The sequence below is a fragment of the Apteryx rowi genome, unplaced genomic scaffold (genome assembly GCF_003343035.1).
Source record: "Apteryx rowi isolate R43461 unplaced genomic scaffold, aptRow1 scaffold_296, whole genome shotgun sequence".
Taxonomy (NCBI): domain Eukaryota; kingdom Metazoa; phylum Chordata; class Aves; order Apterygiformes; family Apterygidae; genus Apteryx; species Apteryx rowi.
This window is the reverse complement of record NW_020449374.1, coordinates 413,094-433,440: the sequence shown is the minus strand read 5'-3', so window position 1 is coordinate 433,440 and position 20,347 is coordinate 413,094. Positions and strand designations below refer to the sequence as shown.

The window sequence follows — 20,347 nt, the reverse complement described above, 5'->3', positions numbered from 1 at the left end:
GTATTAGAAAAATCAGGTTTAACTTCAACCGAAAATGTAAGTCTGCTATTGCATCTGAAGATGATTTGCTGCAAAGATGTTGTTATCTTAAACTTTGGGCTTAACTGACCAAACTAAAAAGACTGGCAAATTTTTGCCCAAAGAATATTGCACTGATGTTGAAGTATCTAGCAGTTTTCAAACAAGAGCCTAGATAACTTTCCTTTAGCTTCCTTTTGATTATATTGCTTTCAGAAGGCACTGCTGTTTTCGGTGTTATAAGTGACATTGATCTTCAGATCACAATGTACTAACGATATATTACAGAGGTATAATATTCATTTTTACGATCTTCTTCATTTTTCTTGCTTTCTGTATTTTTTTTTTGCTTCTTTTGCTTCTTCTTTTGAATGAAAAAGTATATGAGAGCTATACTTTTCCTGTTTTGTCTGCTTTTTCAAAAAAATGTTGTGAACCTTTTCTAATGAGATTAATGTTCTCTGTTCCCAGATCTCTTATTGAAAATAAGTTCCTGAAATCTTTCTGGAAAAATGCTTTATTCAGACAGCTGCTTTTTGGTCAAAAAATCTGTGACAAAAAAAAATCAACCAGCAGTGGGCAGACTTCTACCTACTGTTCTAGTTCTTGTAAAGGACTCAGTCTTGAGTAGGAGGAGTGGATGTGGGGATGGGAGAGGGAACCATTCTCACTTAGGATTTTTTTTTTTTTTTGGCAGTATAGAAAATTGTTACCTTATGAGTGCTGTCCAACAGCCTATGAAAAATGAGCTCATATTGTTATTCCAGTTCCCAAATGACATATGTAAATGTCATGGAGAGGGTAAAACGTCCTGTCTTAATAGGAGGAGCAAGAATTAGTCCTTGATGATCTCTTGACATTGGTAGAAGTTAAGAATGTTGGAAAAATACAATTGCTGCTCAAAAAAGTGTTCAAGGAGAAGAAAAATTTTCCAGTAGGCGTGTGAAAACAGAAAAACTTCAACAAGAAATAATTTTATTTATTTTTTTTTTGGAAATGCTGTCATAATGCTGGGAGTTTAGTTTGGTGGTAAATGATTCCCTTCTCATTTAGCTTGGCCAACCTGTTCACACTGTGTAACTCATAACAGACCTCTTGTGATCTCTCCTTTAGGAAAATGTAATTACAGTGTCATGGCAGAGAGTTTGGTCAGGGAGGCCAGCAGCAGCAAAAGAGGAGGATATGCAGCAGCTGAACTACAGTATTGAGGCACAATGATATATTACCAAATCAGAATATTTTGGTTTTGTTCTTTGTGTGAAAGTTTTAATTTATATGGCAAGTAAACACTTAACGTGTATGGGTTTGTTTGTTTTTTGAAGAATCTAACTCTCTCTTCTGAAAAGCTTATTCAAAGGAGCATTGCAGTCACTTCAGTATTTTGTCAGCTTCTTGCAGGATCAAGTCTTAAAGTAAAGCTAAAGAAAAATCTCCTTTCTTTCCAGACATGGTTGGCTACTTTTGTTAGGAAATAAGCTGCAATAAAAGTATTAGTGACACTTACACTATAAATAACCACACACACTAGCGTAAATCATTTGCCTGCTGCACTCTGTCTTTTAAAACACTATGATAAAAACACTGGAATTACATAAGTAAAATGAGATATGCAGATTCTGATATGTGCGAATTGTTTTCAGGTAACACATACCCTCCCAAAGAAAGCATATTTCTTTGGATAATTTGCTGTACCTGTACCAGTAAAGTAAAGTAGTAGTGAGATTACTCACCAAATGTTCTAAGTAGTGTAAGTTATTCAGCTAAGGCATGTTTCAAATTGTTGTAAAGATTTCTGTTGATTTCAGTGCATTTGGATCATGTTCTTTTTCTTTGCAAATGCAGTCTACACTGCTCAACTTTTTTGCCATGTTAATTTTCTGTTTGCTGTTCAGGTAGAGAAATAACAGCAGAAACATTTATGGAGAAATTGGATAATGGTGCCTTGCTTTGTCGGTTAGCTGAGACCCTGCAGGAGAAATTTAAAGAAAACAGCTTTGATGCAAACAAGCCTGGTAAAGTAAGTGTCAGTAAATGTTCTAGCATGTATTATCGATATCTAAGGTGTTTGACTGTTCTGGTGTTGAACTTCTCGGAGCAGTTAAGAGGCTTCATTTATGGAGGCTCTGCAAATGGGCAGGGAGGTACTTGCTGTACATAGAAGAAAGAATTTAAAATCAGGGTAATGAATTTTTTCTTGAAATTATAGTTTACTTATTTCATGCAAAAATGTTCCATTAAGGAATTAGTTCTGATGTCCTAGAGAATATATTTCATCCACTGTAAGAAGGCATGCAGCAGCAGCTCAGGCATCGCAGCATAATAGCACATCATTTTTAGAAATGTGACTGTTGTCCTCCTGGTCTGTTGTGGACAGTGGAAGCCCTTCCAGTCATTTCAGTGAGTTTTAGTTACCTGCTAAAGTATGATTCTACTCTGAGAAATGCCCATATGAAAATAGCATTGTGAGATTCCAATTTGTAGAGTCATTAAAAGAGAAAAGATAAATTGGGTCATAGAATTTGACCTCCCTGATTCCATTATCCATCTCAGACCATAGAAAGCTTCCCCATATCCTACAGTGTTGTAAAGATAATAAAAGATGAAAAGGAACGAAAATAACATATTACAAGAAAAAAAAGGCAGGCATAATCAAATGTTTTGCCTGCATTCTGGGCCTGCAAATAGCTCATATTTATGCAGTATTCCTAGATGTTCTTTGTGCCTCTGATCCCCATATCTGCTTATTCAGTTCATAAGTTAAAACATCATCAATCAGTCTCCTCCACCCTTGAAACCTTCTGTTCTGCAAATCTGGAATGTGAAAATTAAGTGGTTCCCTCTCTTCCTCCCTCCCCCCTGTTATTTTTGTCACCATAACTTAATGAAGCTAAATGCGTGCTGTATAGCTAAGAACCAATGATATGCAATGCTGTTTGCGGGGGGAAGCATTGTGTTTTGTAAGGAGGTTACTCAAAAAATGACTTGTAACATGTGGAGGATAAGACACTGAATAAGATCTAGCAGTATGATGTGGTAGCTAATAGAGAAAATGTGATCCTTGTATTTATATGCAGGGGGAATATTGAGTAGCTGTGGGAAGTGCCACGTCTTCCATAAACAGCTTTAGTGAGGCCAGTAATAAAATTCTATAGTTAGTTATGGTGTTTAGAATTTAAAGATCCTGTTGGTGTATTGGAAAGGATTCAGAAAAGATCTGCAGAGATGATGTGAGACGTGGAAAACGTGATCTTCCAAGAGATACGTAAGATTTTGCAAAGACCAGGTTAAGATCCTGCTTGATTGCAGCCTGCAAGTACATGGAGAGAAAAAATCCTGTTGTGCGCTGTCCTTTACCATTTAGACAAGTCATTAGAAATAGTTATTAAAAATAGTCATTAGAAATGAAAACTGAAATTAAATGAAAACAGAAACAAGACAAGTTCAGGCTACAAATAAGGCAAGCAAAAATGATAGTGGAAAAATAATTATTAGAGCAACTTAATTAGCGATGTGGTTAATTCTTCATCACTTATGTGTTTTGGGGTTCAGAAAAAGAATTGGATGTCTAGCTCAACCAGCAACTGCTGGGTTCTTATCCTCGTTATTGTGCAACATTAAACAGTTAAAGCAAGCTTCAGGTTTTCAAAACTAGAAATCACATTCTGCATACTCTCATGGCAAATACACCACTAAAATATGTTTGTTCTTGTGTAGAGACAGAAAATAAAAAAGATTTAAAGGATATAGAATAGGAATTACTCAGCAAATCTTTTTTCCTATTAACTATGTATTTTCTCTTTAGCTTAAATAATTTTCATAGGACAATCTTATTGGGAGAAATTAAAGAATGCAGCAAATGTCCTTTTGGAGAGAAGTTAGTTGAAATGGTCAATATTTACATTAATTCAGTTGCTCTCAAACTTCTTTATTAGTCTTGTTGAATTCAGATACATCTACCTGTACAGCCAAAACAGACAAATACACAACAAGGGGAAAAAGAACCCAAGAACAGAAAACACAAACTGCATCTACTATTTTTGATGTTCTCATAACTTGTCTGTAGGAGAAATTAGAGTACTGACAGCCTCGTGTCAGCAGCAGCTGCATAAGTTGTTTTTCTTGGTTCCGGGCTCATAATAGTGTTGCAGAAGAAATTGTCTGGACTGAGGCAGATTTTTGTTTTTGCACCTTCTGTTTTCTATAAATAAGAAAAAAAAAAAGGGGGGGGACAGAAGAGCTGGAAGAAAGATGAGAAATGCAGTCAATCAAATGAGAAAATGCAAAACATTTTTAAAGATTGACTTCTTGGAAAACCGTGTGCATTTAACACAGAATTCTCAGGATTTTTACCTTAGTAGTACCTAATCAAGAAGGCCAACAACTACAAAGTTCTAGTGAATATTCAGAAATTCAAACAATACAATTTTATTAGATACCTAACTATTGTGTTTTGGGTTTTTTTGTTTTGTATCATCACAGACTTTTGTCTGATCGTGGCTTATTTTGAGAGAGCTACCATTTGGAAAGATAAACCAGAAATGTTCCAGTATTTGGTACATCTGTGTTCTGCCACTGAAAAGAAGCAGAGTTGCTTTCTTGTATTAACTTACTCGACTGAGAATATGGCCTTCCTAACTTCAGTTAGCTAATCCCCTTTTTTTGAATCTAAGTTATATTAGAAACCAATTAAACATTTGTAATCCCATATGTTGTAATTACTTAGATTTGTTGGTCTTTTATTTTTCAAACTGGTATAACAGGCAATGCAATTAAATGGAAAAATTCTGCCCCACTGCTGTTTTCTCAATGTATATTATTTCATACTTAGTCTAGTAAGAATTCAAAGAAATGGCAGAGTAATAGTTGTGTGTCACTGCAGACTATTAGTGAACTATTTATCCTTTCAGATTGTAATTCCCTGTGTAGCAGTCTTAAGCAATAGAACTAGTCTACATGTTGGAAAATCTAACTTGTGCCAAGAAAATTTATAAGAAGATTATACTGTATGAAATTTAGCATAGTAAGAATTCCACAATCCTCCCTTGAATCATTATGCACTGTGTTAATAATACGTGTGGAATTCTGGAGCCATTTTGCCTTTTCTCTGTTCACAGGAAAACGGAAACATGGTCTTCCACACAGGTGCCCTGCTGCAGATGACTTTATTGGCAGCTGGAAGTTCTGTAGAGTCCAGCCTCTATTAAAATAGATAACATGCTCTTCTATCCATGTATATAACTTTATTTTTATTTTTTTTAAGATAGAAGCAGACTGATATAAAATGAATGGCTGCCAGAAGGCTCAGCTTGCAGGCAGTACCAGGCTGCAGCTGAGTGAGGGAGACAGGATAAGGCTGAAGATATAGATAGTAGGGGGAAAAAATCTTACCAAGTCTCTCAACAAGCCTGAATTACTGTTTTCATAAGCAAAGCTTTTCCTCATAATTGAGTGGCTTCTTAGATGGCAAGTCTCCATAAAATACTTTGGTTTTAGTTTCAACTTAATTAGAGGAAGACGATATATCCTGTTCTGTTTGATATGTACTGCTGATTATGATCCATTTTTAAAACTCTTTGGGGCTGTCTGTCTTGTTTACCAGCTATAGCAACGCATCCAAGAACACATTAAAAACTAATTTTGCCCACATTGACTCATCAATCGTACACTGTAATTGCTTAAGGTCACACTGCAATACTCTACAGTATGGCAGAGATAAAGTCTCATTGAGTCTGAATGAATTGCTTGTGCAGCAAATTTCTGTTCAACATCAGTGTTGCAGTTTGGTTCTTAACAGAACTGCATCATCCGCTGTCATATTAGGGAGGAATGAACTTTCTTCAGCTTTCCGGGACACCCTGTAGGTTGGCATCAGCCTTTTTGAGTGTGGAGTAAATCAGGAAAGTGTAAACTAAAAAGACCATGCTTCCCGAAACACAAGGTTTTCCTGATATGGAAAGAACATGGTGGTATTAATATAAACCTTTCCTTTTCTATCATGTGGGGATATTTTTGGATGCTGGAGGCTTTTCCAAAAGAGTTAGGAAGGTACTGGCAGTACAGCTTGGGAGGAAAGCGTTAAGAAACTGAAAAGGAAATAGAAAGGTATATGATGCAAACGCAAAAAGTCTTACTTAAGATTCAGAGGAAGGCAACAAAGGAGATCAATGAAGTAGACATGGGGTCATATGATAGAAGTCTATGGAATCGTGAATGGCATGGAAGATGCTGACAAACTCTTCCATACAAAAACTAGAGGGCCTTAAATGAAGTAGTAAGAGCCAAACAGAGGGTATTTATTTTCACAATGTCTGGAAACTCCTTGACAATGAATGTTACTGATTCTTAAAGTTTACCTGGATTCAAGAAAACACTGAATAAGGTAATGGAAGAGAAATCCCTTAAAAGTTTAAATACACAGAAACCCCCATCTAGCCTAAGACGTCCCTACAGCTGAAAATGGTTAGAGCCTGGGAGAGTATTGAGGGATGTAACATATGTTTGCTATTGTCTTAGTCTTCCCTAGATACCTGCTTATGGCCAGTCTGGGCTGGATGGACTTTGGCTTACCCAGAAGGGTCATTCGTGTGTTCTGTAGGTTATTGCTTCTTGAGGCTGAATACTTTGCTATTTGTGCAGATGGGCAAATCTATCTTCACAACGGTCAAGCTTCAAAGAAAATATTTTAAATTAAGTGCATGGTTTTTATTCTATATACAGATGGAATAAAATTGCCCATTCAGGGCTGAATCCCAACAGCTAAAATAGCACCTGAGTTGGACTCTACTTTGGTATCTGTATCCAGGGCAGTGATGCATGATTGGGAGCACCAGGGTTTGGCAGCCTTTGGTGCCATTTACAGTCTGTGCTCATTGCCCTTCTGAGCTTAATGCCCTAATGGGTACTTTAGGATCTTATATAGGATGCTCCAAATGCACCCTTTATGAGTCTAGTTCCCTAGCCCTGTGGGGTTAGATTTGTTAATCACTCAGGAATAGATTGTTAAATCTATTTGAGTTTCTAAACATTTGAGTTTCTAGAGATGAAGATTTTAACAGTTGTTCATTTCAAAGGATGTTAGGTGCTAGGTTCTTTCTCAAATCCCAGAAGACAAATTTTTTTATTGTTAAGCAGCTAAATTATGTCTCAAAACTTGATGGTTCTGAAAATATGGTTGGTGTATATCTGATGCTTTGCTTCAGGCAGACAAAACTTCATGGTCTTTGTGAGAATTTTGAGTAGGGAGTGCAGTATTAGGCTATTTTGACTGTAGGATACATTCTTTGAGAAGCATCCCCTTCCCCTTTTTGGAGATATTTACAGTATTAAATGAATCATAATCATGTGCATCTATAAAATGTCTAGGAGCTGATTGATAGCAATCTTAATAAATGCTGAAGACTTGTATGGCAGTAAGTTGCTGGAACTACCAGTGCTGCTGCTAATGATCTACTGTCTAGAAACTACAGACTTATTATTATAGCAGAAATTATTTCATAAAAGTGATTCATGTCACAGGATGCCATTTTGTAATTTTCTCCCATTGGCTGGATTTCATCTCCATGCTCTCCTGGCAGTATTTTACTTTTCCTGACAGACAGTTAATTTGAGAATTTCACAGCTGTACAAACAAATTTAAAGCATCAAGGCATGTGTGGTATGCACAGAGTCCACATTTGCTTGGGCTTAGTTTAGTAAGCCCATTAATTAAGATTTTAAAATAAACATAAATAAAGTGTGTTAATAGTTATCACCATTTAATAGACAGGGCATAGTAGTCTGCCCACCATACTTGAACCTGAATATATATTTTTGAATATTCCACTGAAAACAATGTTTTCATAGCAAATGAAGGAAAACAGATTGAAGCTGAATCATTCTTTTTTTCCAGGTTCTCAGAGGTTAATCAGATTATCTCAGCTCAAATCTCTTTTAGAAATACTTTCAAATAATGAAACTGAATCTAAAATTAAATCCCATTTTCAGGAAGCAAGGAGCTAGATTTGGTTTGGCCTATAAAAGAAATAGGAGTAAGTACAAAATAAATCTGGATGCAAATATTTCTTAAGTCTTAGTGTGTTTAATTCAAATATGCATTTAATTTTATTTTTTCCAGTGGTAGCTGACATTAAGATGATTTAAGAAGATTAAATTGAACATGCACTGAAATAAAACTACCGTATATAACGCTGAGTAAATTTTGCCCTTGGATGTGCATGTGCACTTTCATTGAAATTGTCTATGAAGACAGTCATTAATGCATAGATATGTGAATATATTTGCTAACATTAAGAGATTCTGTCCACCTCTTACCCATAGTCCTAGTATCTGAAATGTGTTTTGCAGTTGTTCCATATCCAAAGCTTTCACTTGCTCCTTGGAAATATATGTAATGAATAATATACTTGGTAGGTGCAGATCACTGTTACAGTGTTGGCTCCTCTAGAGTCGTGCAGATTTGCATAGGATGAGGTTTTGGCCTAGTGAGTGCACTGTATGCACTTGGTGAGTTACACTTAAGAGATCTAAACTGAAATTTGGTTGGAGGGTTTTTTTGCCCTTAATTAAGCTCTAGTCTTGAAGTTGGGTCTCAAGTAAAAGCAATTCATCACTTACATAACTGAAAACATGTAGTTTGTTCTAAATTTTCAAAATGTTTTTGTTTCTAAAGAGAATCATGTATCTGAGTAAGTAGGGGCAGATCCCTGGAAATTAAAGCACTCGAGTATCCAAGGATTTGACTTAAATTCGTTCGATATTGAAAGAAGTGGGTAGTGGCTAAAGAACAAGATCATAAAACTGGAGACCTAAGTTCATTTTCCATTTCAGCTGTAAGCTTATTGTTTGCTCTTGGGAAAATACATCTCTGTCCTTTCATTTCCCACATCCGTAACCTGGGAATACTATTCACTCTACACTATTGCTTTGAGGCTTAATTTGTGAACATTGTATAGTGCTTTGAGACCTTCTCATAATAGGTGCCAGACTGTATTGTTATCACATTTGCTGAGCTGTGACAAGTATTAGGTAGCTTCCATTATGAAAAGAAGTTGATATTTGACCCTGCTCATTTATGAGAAACATGGAAACTTATGTTTCTCTGAATACAGGTAGGGGGCCAACTTCTTTGTTCGTGTGTTCAAGCCTACCTTTGCTTGTGAATCTATTCCTTCAAAGAGCTTTGTGTCAGCTTTCCAACAGGACCACAAGCAAATGTAGTAAATCTAGTACTCCTGTGTTAGACAATCTAGATTATTGGTTCAAGATTTGACTCATTTCCCAAACCAGTGGGAGTCAGGAGTGAGTAACAGCTCTGGTGTTGCTCTAACAATTTATGAGAACAAAAGATGCGTTTGTTCTTGTTGTCTCTTTTCAACTGTTAGGTTAAATGACAAAAATTAATATGCTACTGTAACCTTCATCTATAAGTAATCTAGAAATATCAGTTTAAGCTGTGGAAAAGGGAGAGATGTGTACAGATGCTGCTAAATTGCTATTTTAGTTTACAGAAGACAGTACACAAATCTGACAAATTGTAGAGGATAAGGGTGTAATAGCTGATGTCTGTGTATTTTTCACCTGAACTGATCAAATACCAAATTAGAAAGAGAACTAGGAAAATAACAATTTCCCAAGGAAACTAGCTTGGCTAGTATACAAGACAGACTGTGCGTGGTGCGATTCTAAGACTCAGCAGCTGATTTAAGGCCTAACTAAACCTGAGAAAAGCACTAAAGACCACAATATTTTTGAAAGGCTCTTAAAAATGAGGAGAATAGTAAAAGTTCTTTGGGCAAGATGTACAGTTTCTAAAATCAACAGTGAAGCTATTTAAACTTCCCTTACTGGAGTTGTCAAAATCTGGGTGTGCAATAAAATTATTTGGGACATTAAAATGCAGAACTCGAGCCAAAACAGATAACTTTTTTCTTTAGAAAAAAAAAAGGTCCAACCCTAATGAAATCATTCTTCTCAATGAATGATTGAGTTGCTGTGCAACGAAAACCAGTAAATTTATAATTTTCTTTCATTAGGTCTTTCTGAAATATAGTAATACTTTTCAAACTTACTGCCATGAACTATTCCCAATTGAGAATAAGAGGCTGACAGTTCAGATATGTATGCTTATAGTGAGAACATCCATAAATGCAACAGACAGAATATCTCTCTMTMTATATATATWTTTTTTAATTTGGAAAGGATATACATTTTCATGCATCAAGGTATAACTCTCCTCAGAATGGAAAGTGCTAAGAATAATTTTCTCATTCAGCAGTCTTTTATCTTTGATGTCTTCAAAGTATCTTCCTTTGAAGCACATGGATCTGGCTTCTCTTAGACCTTGCATGTGCAAGCTGGACCTCTGAACTGATCAACATAGCAGTGGTGTGGGGTGGGGATGTGTTGTTTTTTTTTTCTTTTTTTCTTTTTTCCTTTCTTTCTTTCTTTTTTTTTTTTTTTTTTCTTTTAAACTATAGGCTTCAGATTCTCAAGATCATCTATGTCCTGTAGACAGGATGTATTCAGATTAAATACGGTATCCTGTAGGCTTGATGCCTTGAGCCCATCTGCCCAGTGTAAAGATTCCTCAGCTACCACTGATCCAACCAGATAAATCTGCATGGCACAGGAAAGCACTGGGTGGCCTCAGCAGGTCTGGACTGCCCTTAGCTGTGTTCAGGTGCGCTCTGTTAGCTAGTAAATCTTACTCTCCAATGAAAAATTGTATGAATGTAGTTATGCTATGATCAGATTCTCTCTGGTTTGTGGTAGCACCTTGGTTGTCTCTGCACTTAAACTTTCCAGAGATTTTTTGTTCTGCAGTTAATGCTCATGGAGCCAATTTCTAATCATACAGAGTATAGGTATTGTCCTCAGTTACTGGAGGGAGGGAGGGGGAGTATGACATTGTCCTTTTGTGTATTAATCTTTATAATGACACACTGACATGGATACAAGAGGAAAAGAACAATCTTGTGAAGTGACTCACAAGTGCTAATCCATCTGAGAGGACTCATTCCCACAAGACTGTAAAGCTGTTTGTTAGAGAATTCCTTGTACCTTCTTCAGTCATGTCAATAGTGTGCTGAGCTCATGTTCATACAGGCAGCTGGATTATTACCAGGTTTCTGGCAGTAATATTTGCCTGCAAAAGGTGATATGGACAAACCCTGTAAGTCTCAGCAAATAATTCTTATGAAGTTTCCCCCCTCCTCCCCCCCGCAAGAGGGTTGCATGGTAGTAGAGAGTTGTTCCTCCTACCAGACCATGACAGGAGATTTCTGAACAAATTTAGGATATTCTGTGATTGCCCGCTTGGCACGGTTGAATGGGTTGAAGTACTTTTTATAAACTTTTAGGTATAGTCAGTGCATTTAAAACATGTACTCTGTTAGGTGCAGAGCTACACAACCTTGGAAAGAGCACAGAGACATCACATCTCTCTGAGATTATTCTTTCTGTTGTCACTTTTTGTTCCTGGAAAAGCATGGTTTGCTCACTCCATTGACTGTCGCGGTTTTATTCTCCAGGTGAACTGGTGGTGCTCATGTCAGCAGACCTGAGGTAGGGATTATCCTGCATGCCTTTCCGCCCCTATTTGACCTTGCAGAAAAACTCAGAGTCTGCATCTCAACGTAATCATTGAAAAAGCAGTTGGGATTTGAGCAGTTAACTGCTTGTAAGCTCCTACTTTTGAGAATAGCCTAATGATTCAAACTGCAAGTCAGACCAAGAAAAAGAGCACCAGAACATGATTTCTAATAATATCATTTAACTAGAAGGCATATCTGAAGTTATGTTTTTTCATAGGTACTTAATATTGTTCTTGTATGGAATACTAATACTGGGACTCTTCATAAAATTCTACCATTATTCCAGTCTAGGTGTTACAGATATGGATGGCATATTTTCTCAGAGGGATGCACATACAGCCATTTTTTGATTTGCTCCTAGAAATTATGGGTTTTACCTCTTATATGAAATGAATTGTAACATTACTGTTATGTGTTTTGTTAAGTCTTTAAAGCAACCTATAAATGTATTTATAACTTTCCAACAGATCCTTATATAGGGCTTTTTATTCAGATTATTATGAAATAGTCTGAAACAGGAATATAAGATTAGAAATTTAAATGCAAATTAGCACACATTTTAAATTCTTGATAAAATATAATTTGGACTAGCACACTTTTAGCTTAATTTTTCAATTCTCAGTTCAGACCTAGTGTTGGCAGTTTGAAGTGAATAATGAACAAGCAAGAACTACGGAATTTGTTCCTTTACTAATAGTGATTCTGGAACTGAAAATGGGGGGCCAAAATTTCTGAAAGGACAGAAATAGCAAATATACTGCTGTAAGTGATGACTGCAGTGCAGGAGAGCACATTATTCAGACTTTCAAGCATAGACACTGATTTCTATATAGCATAATTGTGTCTAATGAGTTTATTTGTATAAACATGTAGTTGGGCTTGTATACTTGAACCATTTTGGTCCAATTTACATATACAGTAAAGCTTTGTTTACAACTTTAGAGACTGATTTAAGGCTGGTTTGGAAATTTGGCTGTATAGATTAACATTCCAATGTGTTTTTCAAATCATGGAAATTTTTAAATTCTACACCAGCTTAGAATTCCCAGGACTGTAGCAGTTTCCTTGTGGTTTCTAATTGGAAAACTCGCAGAAATTCAGAGGCTTTATCATAAAGGCAAAGATGTAATTTTTCTTAAAAATGAACATACAGGGGCTTTGGAGAATCATACTTCCCTATAGTGAGCTACATGTGAAGTTCTCTCTGAATGTTTTCAGCATCTGCATAAAAATGGCATCTTTTCGTTAAACATCTGGAAATCCAAAAAGCAAACAGATAAAGCAACTGGAAAAAAATTCTGTCTTTCTTTAGACTGCATAGATCTTTATCTCAGTTGTCCTTGACATTTGACTCATGTTAGGTAAAGCACCATTTGGAACTAATATTGTAGGAAGTGCTGGGACCCTCCTTTCCCCCTCCCAGCCTTGTGATCTTTCAAAAGATCACAAAGCGTGAGATTGATCACTGAGAGAAAAATGGGAAGAAAAAGAAGAGACATAACTATAATATGGCAGTATATCCAGTGTAACAATAATTACATCTAAGAATTTGAATAGGTTCTTACGTTTGTTATTCAGACTGCCAGTGAAAAGCTATCCTCCTATAATTCTGTAAATCAAAGAAATACTTGGAATAATGGAGTTGTATTGATTGTATACAGATTGAACTGTGCTATTCCATACTGTAAGTGGAAGTATGGAAACCTTTTTTGACAGGAAACATTAGAAACTGTAATGTATTTTGATGGGTTTCAGCTATTCAGACCGAACATTTCTAAGCATTGTCATGGCCTTAGCTTGGACTTTTCTGAAATAATTAGAGGGGAAAAAGTGATTTTGTAATTTCTGAGACTAAAATAAGTTGTTTTTGCCCATGTTTAATATTTTTCATATTTAATTTCATTTCAAGAGAATCATCATTTTCACTTCAAGAACATGATATTTGTTAAGAGATTATCCAGGGTCAAAATGTTGCCTTTTGAAAGGTATCCCATAAAAATCCATTTAGATTTGACCAGTTTATATCTCATGGAAAAATTACTGCTTGTATGTATAGTTGGAATGCTCATTTGCAGGCCTTGCTGCATAGTTGTGAAATAGCCACAAATGACTTATTCAAATGCAGTCCTCCTGTTTTCCCCGTAAATTGCAATATGCAAGAGTGAAATTCAAAAGTTAAGATTTCTCAACCTCAGCTAACTGTACATTGGTTCTGCTCTGGCTTTTGTGATTGGAGAATACCTCAGCCCCGTTCTGTTCTAACTAGGTATTGTCTAGGAAACCTATCGTGAACTGACAACTTTTAAAAAATCCCAGTAAAAGTGTAAATTCTGAAAAACAAATATCTAAAGACAATGGTCAAAACATTTACTGAATGGCAATGAACTACTGGATCCCAGGCTTTGTACCTTGCATTTGTTTTCAGGAGCACTGCAAAGTGCTATGACTTACTTTAGTCTCTCTGTCTCAGTTTCTCTGGTTATAAAATTTTAATAAATTTATATTCTTTTTCTTGTCTTTTTAGACTGTAGTCTCGCTCTTTAGAAATTATCTTACTGCATTAAAAAAAAAAAAAGAAACCATTTAATTTTGCTTTTGGCCTACTGGCATTCTTGCAATGTAGGTAAGTAATGGCTTTTAATCTGTGGGGCATGCATCCGTGGAGTTTGTGAATTACTTCTAAAAGGTCTTTGAAGGACARTTAAGAAAAGTGAGCTTGTCAGGAGGCTTAGATATGTTATATAGAGGTCTGGGAATTTTGGAAGTCAATGTGTGGACCTTCCCAAAACATTGAACTATGGTGACTTAATCCCATTTTCAGTTATGCAAATTCAGTGGGCAAGAACAGGATCGACATCAGTTTAAATGGGCCCTTTGTCGTCAGGTTCCATTAGTTTTGTCTCACCTGCTCTCTGATGGAAGGTTTCTAGTCGTTGATCTCTTTGATGTGTTATCCAGCTGCCCAATAGCCAGCCCATCATAGGAAGCCTTTTGGTTCATTCATAACATGTCCTTTTTGTTTCTTTTGTTTCTCTTTCCAGATATTTCTAAGTGATTCAATTGCCGAATATCTGATGAATCTTAAGCAGAAATTCATTCCATGTCTTATTTTACTGAGTGTTCATTTTGCTTTAATTTAGATAGATGTCACTTACTCAGGCAGACATCCTGAGTTTTGCCTCCATACATTGAAACAGGAATGCCCCTTGATTCAATTTTAAGTTAATTTTTTTCAATAATCATATGTGTTTGAGCTAGTGAATGAAGCTTCTGCCTTGCCAATTTGTGACGTTACTTCCTTTTAGATATCCCTGTCAACTGGTGCGTTACTGCTGAAGCATGTAAATTGAATTCATCTCTTGTGTTCCTTGGCTTTCTAACACCCTGTTAGAGCTATACATTGCTTGGGTTTGTTATTTTCATAACTAATTATTAGTGCTGTCCTTTTGGAATGCTAGCCAATGTTTTTATCTTTTTTTGCATAATCAGTAAGCTGTCACTTAGAGCTATGTCATGAGCAAAATCTTAGCTTCTAAAACTATGTTGTTGTTAAATTAAGCTTGTTATCCATCTACACTTCCTCTTAAGAAGTCAAAGTTAATGCCACATGGAAGAAGTGAGAGAATGCGTTCTATTTAGATACTGTTATTATGGCTAAACCTTTCACTTCTGTATTTATTTTAATGTTGTGCCCTGTACCTTGTATAAAGCCCTCATTATGTTAATTACTTTTGCTGGCATATCATAAATCTGTTAGGTATTCCAAAGCGGTCACAAATGCTTTCTTAGACTCTAGGAAGTTGATGAGTGGTTTTTGGCTTTTGATGCAGTCTTCAGTGATTGCGTGGGGTGAAAATCTGGTCAACACATGATCTTTAAACTTGAAATCCAACCTGCTCTTCCATCAGAATGACATCCCTTTGCAGTACTTAATATGATAGTGCAAAACCTGCATTTGACTGAAAGACATGTAATGTTTGACCAGTTATTATATTTGCTGAAGAACACTTTCTTCGTTGCAAGTGCAATGTCATTTTTCATTAGTCTGGAAGCTGTTTCTGGTCCCATGTTTTTTGACAAGTTTGGTGATTTTTATTGATAATCTCTCCAAAGCCTTCAAAGTTTCCATGTTGAGTTTTTGTTTACTAAATTTTCCTGGGTGTTAATTTTTATTTCATCTTTGGGAGGGCTGGGGAGCATTGGATTTTTTTCTTAAGTTTTATTTTTGTGATAGGAGATGCCTCATTTCCTAATTTGATATATATAATTCTATATTCCCTGAGTTCACTGCATCCATTTTCCATATGTATTTAGTACATTCTTTTGATTGTTGGTCCATTTGTTATATTTGGAAGGCACTCTGTTCCATAGTAAGTGGGGAAGGGAAAGAAAGATCTGAGTCCAGATTGTCAAAGAGTAAATTGCCCTAGCAGGTATTACCATTTCATTTATTGTCCAGTTCATGTTGGCCAATACTTGATGGCATGGCTATTCACTGCATCTGAATATAGGCCCTTCAAAGCAGACTGAAGTAAACTTAGTCTTATTTTGCTGAAGAGAGTGCCTGGGACAACACTTCTGTGGTCTATGAGCAGGATCTGAAACATTTGAGGAGAGTTGTTGAGGAATTAAGAATAGCAACGGAATAAACAACGGTTGACTAGGTGTGCTGTCACTCTGCAATGAGCTAAATGTAGTACCTCAGTAAGACCTCCTTTCTTGTAGAAAGGAGCTTCAGTTCGCTTATGTTTAACGAATCAACAAAAGACAAGGAGAAAAATCATATTTACAGAGAAGATCATGGTAAAACTTCTGTTTTGTATTCTCTACCCGAAAGAGCTAGTTCAGAGGTCATGAAGGGGAGGAGGAGTTTTATAAGACTACTGCAACAAAATGAAGGAAGGATTTAAGAAGGTAAAGAATATCTCAGTGGCCAGTGGCAAATTTAAAGGCAAACTGCTAAAAAGCTCTGAAACTGATACATGTTCTGTCTAGCTTATATACTCAAATTTCAATGTGAATTTAGTATATGTATGTAGCACTGAATGAGGCACACTACTGCAGTCAGGTACTACAGTCTCCATAATACTCCTTTTTTATTTTTGCTGTTTTGGTTAATGTAGGTCATCAAACCATAAAAGAATATTTTTGAATGAATGCCTCGTTAATTGTAACTCTTTTCCGTAACGAACAATCTTTTTGTTTTTGCATTCCAGTGAGAAATACTGATCAAAAAGTTGTCAAATCTTCTATTCAAAGAGGGGGATATGATAAGGAGTGTTCAAGATATAGTTCAAGTCTGCTATAAAATTTTTTTAAAAAAAAACATGTGTTTGTGGACCTCCATTTTAGAGGGGGAGGAAAAAAAGTACAGAAATACATTTCTTTTTCCATGTGATTTCAGAGCATCAGTGTAAGAGAGTCCCTTTTGGGTTAGAAGTGAACCTGACAGCATTTTTCCAGGATGCCGTCATGTATTTCACTCACACTTTCACATCCTGCATTAAACCGCATGCATGCACATCAACTAGACAAGATTGTAAAAGGAGTGTAACTGGGGAACTGTTTTCATGACATTTGATAGGAGTAATTGCGGGCATTGCTGTTTCAAAGCAACTGTGGTTATACTATACTATGTCAACAAAAGTCACTTTTGCCATATGGAAACCTAATTACTTCAAAATGATCTGTTAGAAAGCACTTTTGAGATATTCAGGCCATTTATACAAATCGGTAAAGAATATTTGTGCATGAAATTTTTCTTAAATAAGAGCTTTCATGTGTTGTAGGCTGAGCATTACAGTGATAGTCTTGAAAATATTAGAAAATAGACTTCTATTTAAAAGGTGGTAGGAAAATTTATTAGGTGATAAGAAAATAGGAGTATTTCCTTATGATTTCTATGATCTGCTGGATTATACTATTGTTGAATCAAGGAAGCTTTGGGTTTTTTGGTTGGAAGGTTGTTTTTTGCTGTTTTCTTCAGCAAAACCCCAAGATTCTGGGAAACGAGGTGATATATAGGATGCCATATATTAGTGAAATCATATGATGCTGGAGATAATTGTCTAGTATCTGTTCCATAAAATGATTTCAAGGTTTTTTTTGATATTGTGCTTTTTTCTCTTCTCTCCAGCACATGCCTTGTTTTTACATTCAGGTGTTTGTCATTTCTGAGTTGTTTAGGGTACCTGTTAGTCAGACATCTTGTCTACGTCACTATTAAACTAGAGAATATCACAGATTGACTAGTTTAAGGCATGATAGTTTTGTACCTGGACTCTGCTATTATTTGCTTCCAGTACATGTTACCACAAAAATGTAGTGTCTAAAAGACACTACAGTCTTTATTATGGTGACAGAAATTTTCTAGCTCCGTGAGTATCTAGGTTTCACAATGAAGTTAGATGGACTGCTGTGTTTAAAGGTCTGTCTCAGTTGTCAAGGTATACATATATAATTGATGGATATCCTGATAAATGGTGGTTTAGATAGTTTATTTACTGGCACTACCTGCATGTGTGTCTGACACATTAATCATCTGTTCTGAATTGCTTTTCTTGAAAGCACTTCTCTTTTCAGTTATAACCATATACCTAAATCAGTAGATACAAAACATTTAGAACCAGATTTATTCAGATGTTGTTAATACTGGAAAGCGATCGTGTCCCAGGGTAAAACTACAGAAATTTCTGTGTTCCAGCCAGGCACACTGCCTTCCCAGCAGCCCTTATAAGAATGGCAGCATACAGCATTCAGTTCTCCTGAATATCACATCAGCTCTAGCTATTGCTGAGGGCATCCGTTCCAGGGAGCTACTCCTGGCCTGCAGGCAAAATGGTGCAGACTGATTTGCACCCGGTGTGCTCAGGCCTGAGTGCAGCAGACTGGTCATGCCTCCGTTGGGCCCATATCCTTGGAGTTCCAGCTGGCACCCACTAGCTATCTAGTACAATATTTCTTTTTTTGTGTGTTTTGGCAGTTCATATTTCCTGAAATAAAGTGAGGGTTTTATCACAGACTTCCAGAACAGTATTAATATCCTTAGCATGAGATCAAAGGATAGAGGTTGCTTATCATGGGATGTGGCATGACAGAGTACTTTGAAGGTACAGAACTGGCTGGGCTGGCGTTGGAGAACTGAGTGTAAGGAAACAAACCTGGTATGGCTTCACCTGTAATGCCCAGGGAGCTGTTCCTCAAGTTAAAAAGTTTTTGTCTTGGAGAGGACTAGCTTGTTTGCTCCGAAGGAGAGCCTGAGAGCAAATTAACTTGTATGTACTGTGGAAAATACAGATATGAGAATGCAGGAGTGAACTGAGAGCCTACATTGTTTTGACATGGCATGTATACTTTCAGAGGAGAAGTAACTGTTGTCTCTCTTACGCGCTCTCTGAAGTAGCTTATGCGCAAACCTGCAAGTGCAGGAATACTGGAGATGACTTCCGTCATCTTGTTCCTGTCACTGTGCTGCTAATGCATTATAAGGTCATCCAAGATTTGTGCTTTAAATTGAACTTTATTCTTTGCCATTTTTAAACAATTTAGATTTGCCAGATAAAATCTGTTTGGTTTTCTTGCATTAACCCTTAACTCAATTGGTCTAATATCAGTGTATCACCTGATATAACATGGTCGGTCCAGAGTTGCAGTTGATCCAAAAGAATTTCATTCCTTTTCACTTTAATGGAGTTGAAACAATTCATAGCTGCCAGTAATTTGGTTCTGTGAGAATATAATAAAATATGTTGTACATACAGCATGTTTCATGTAGTGAGATTAAGATACAGTGCTATCAAATAGCACCTCTCTGAATCTACTAACTAGTTAGCATTAATGTAAACTAGTAATATATTTCTGAAGGGACTGATTCTGCCCAAGTATTAAAAAGTACGGAATAGTTGCTGTCAGGGCCTGAGGCACCAAAAGGCATTAACTGTCCTGACCAGCCTCACCTGGGACCCCACTCATACCTTCTGCCCATTTCCCAGGAGCTCCATTTAACCTCAGCCCTGTTTCTGGCCTGAGCTGTGCCCTAGGTAGCCCTGTTTCCTGCTGTCCTGGCTTGCTGGTTGGGCTTCATGGCTGGAGCCTCCACCTATGTTGAGCCTTGTTTCCTGGATGGACCTGGACCAGACTCATCACCTCATCTTGTGTGATTACCACCGGACAGTTGCCAGAGCCTGTTACCGTCATCAGCGCTGCCCTGCACGGGTACTGTGGGACTGCGCCTTGGTGGGTGAAGGCACTGCCCCTGCCTGTGCTGTGGTCTTCCTTGGCTCCCAGCTCATCTTCCCTTTCAGAGTAGTCCGGCTCTTGCTGCTCCCTCACAGTTCCTAATTTTGCTAAGGCAGGCTGCCACAGAATTTTGAGCAACTTCTCTTAACAAAAGTCAATGTTCTTTTAGGAAACTTATCAGTTTTCTCCACAGTTCAATTAAATTCTCCTGATAAAGAATGTAGGAGGGAGTAAAGATGGATCAGTGCTTCATTACTTCTTTCAAAAGGTTGTAAGTCACAAGGGAGAGTTGAAAGTTTGAAGCAGTCTGTACTGTATGGTATGAATTTGCCTCAGGATTCAGGTGCTCATTGTCTGTTGAAGAAACTTGTATGATATGAGAAGAATGTTACTCTAGAAATAAGTCCAGTGCTAATAGATTAAAAAAAAAAAAAAAAAACTGGTCTGTGAGGAACTGAGCAATTTTCCAGTTTTTATTAACTACAAATACTCCCTTGGGA

General features: G+C 36.8%; 1 protein-coding gene across 1 annotated transcript in view; it reads left to right on the top strand.

Moving 5' to 3' along the window:
* Positions 1-20,347, top strand: part of GAS2 (growth arrest specific 2) — a 99,063-nt gene that overhangs the window by 5,949 nt on the left and 72,767 nt on the right. The window contains exon 2 of the mRNA XM_026069428.1: positions 1,911-2,035. Within this exon, the coding sequence (XP_025925213.1) occupies positions 1,911-2,035 (125 nt within the window). The remainder of the gene's footprint in view (positions 1-1,910; positions 2,036-20,347) is intronic.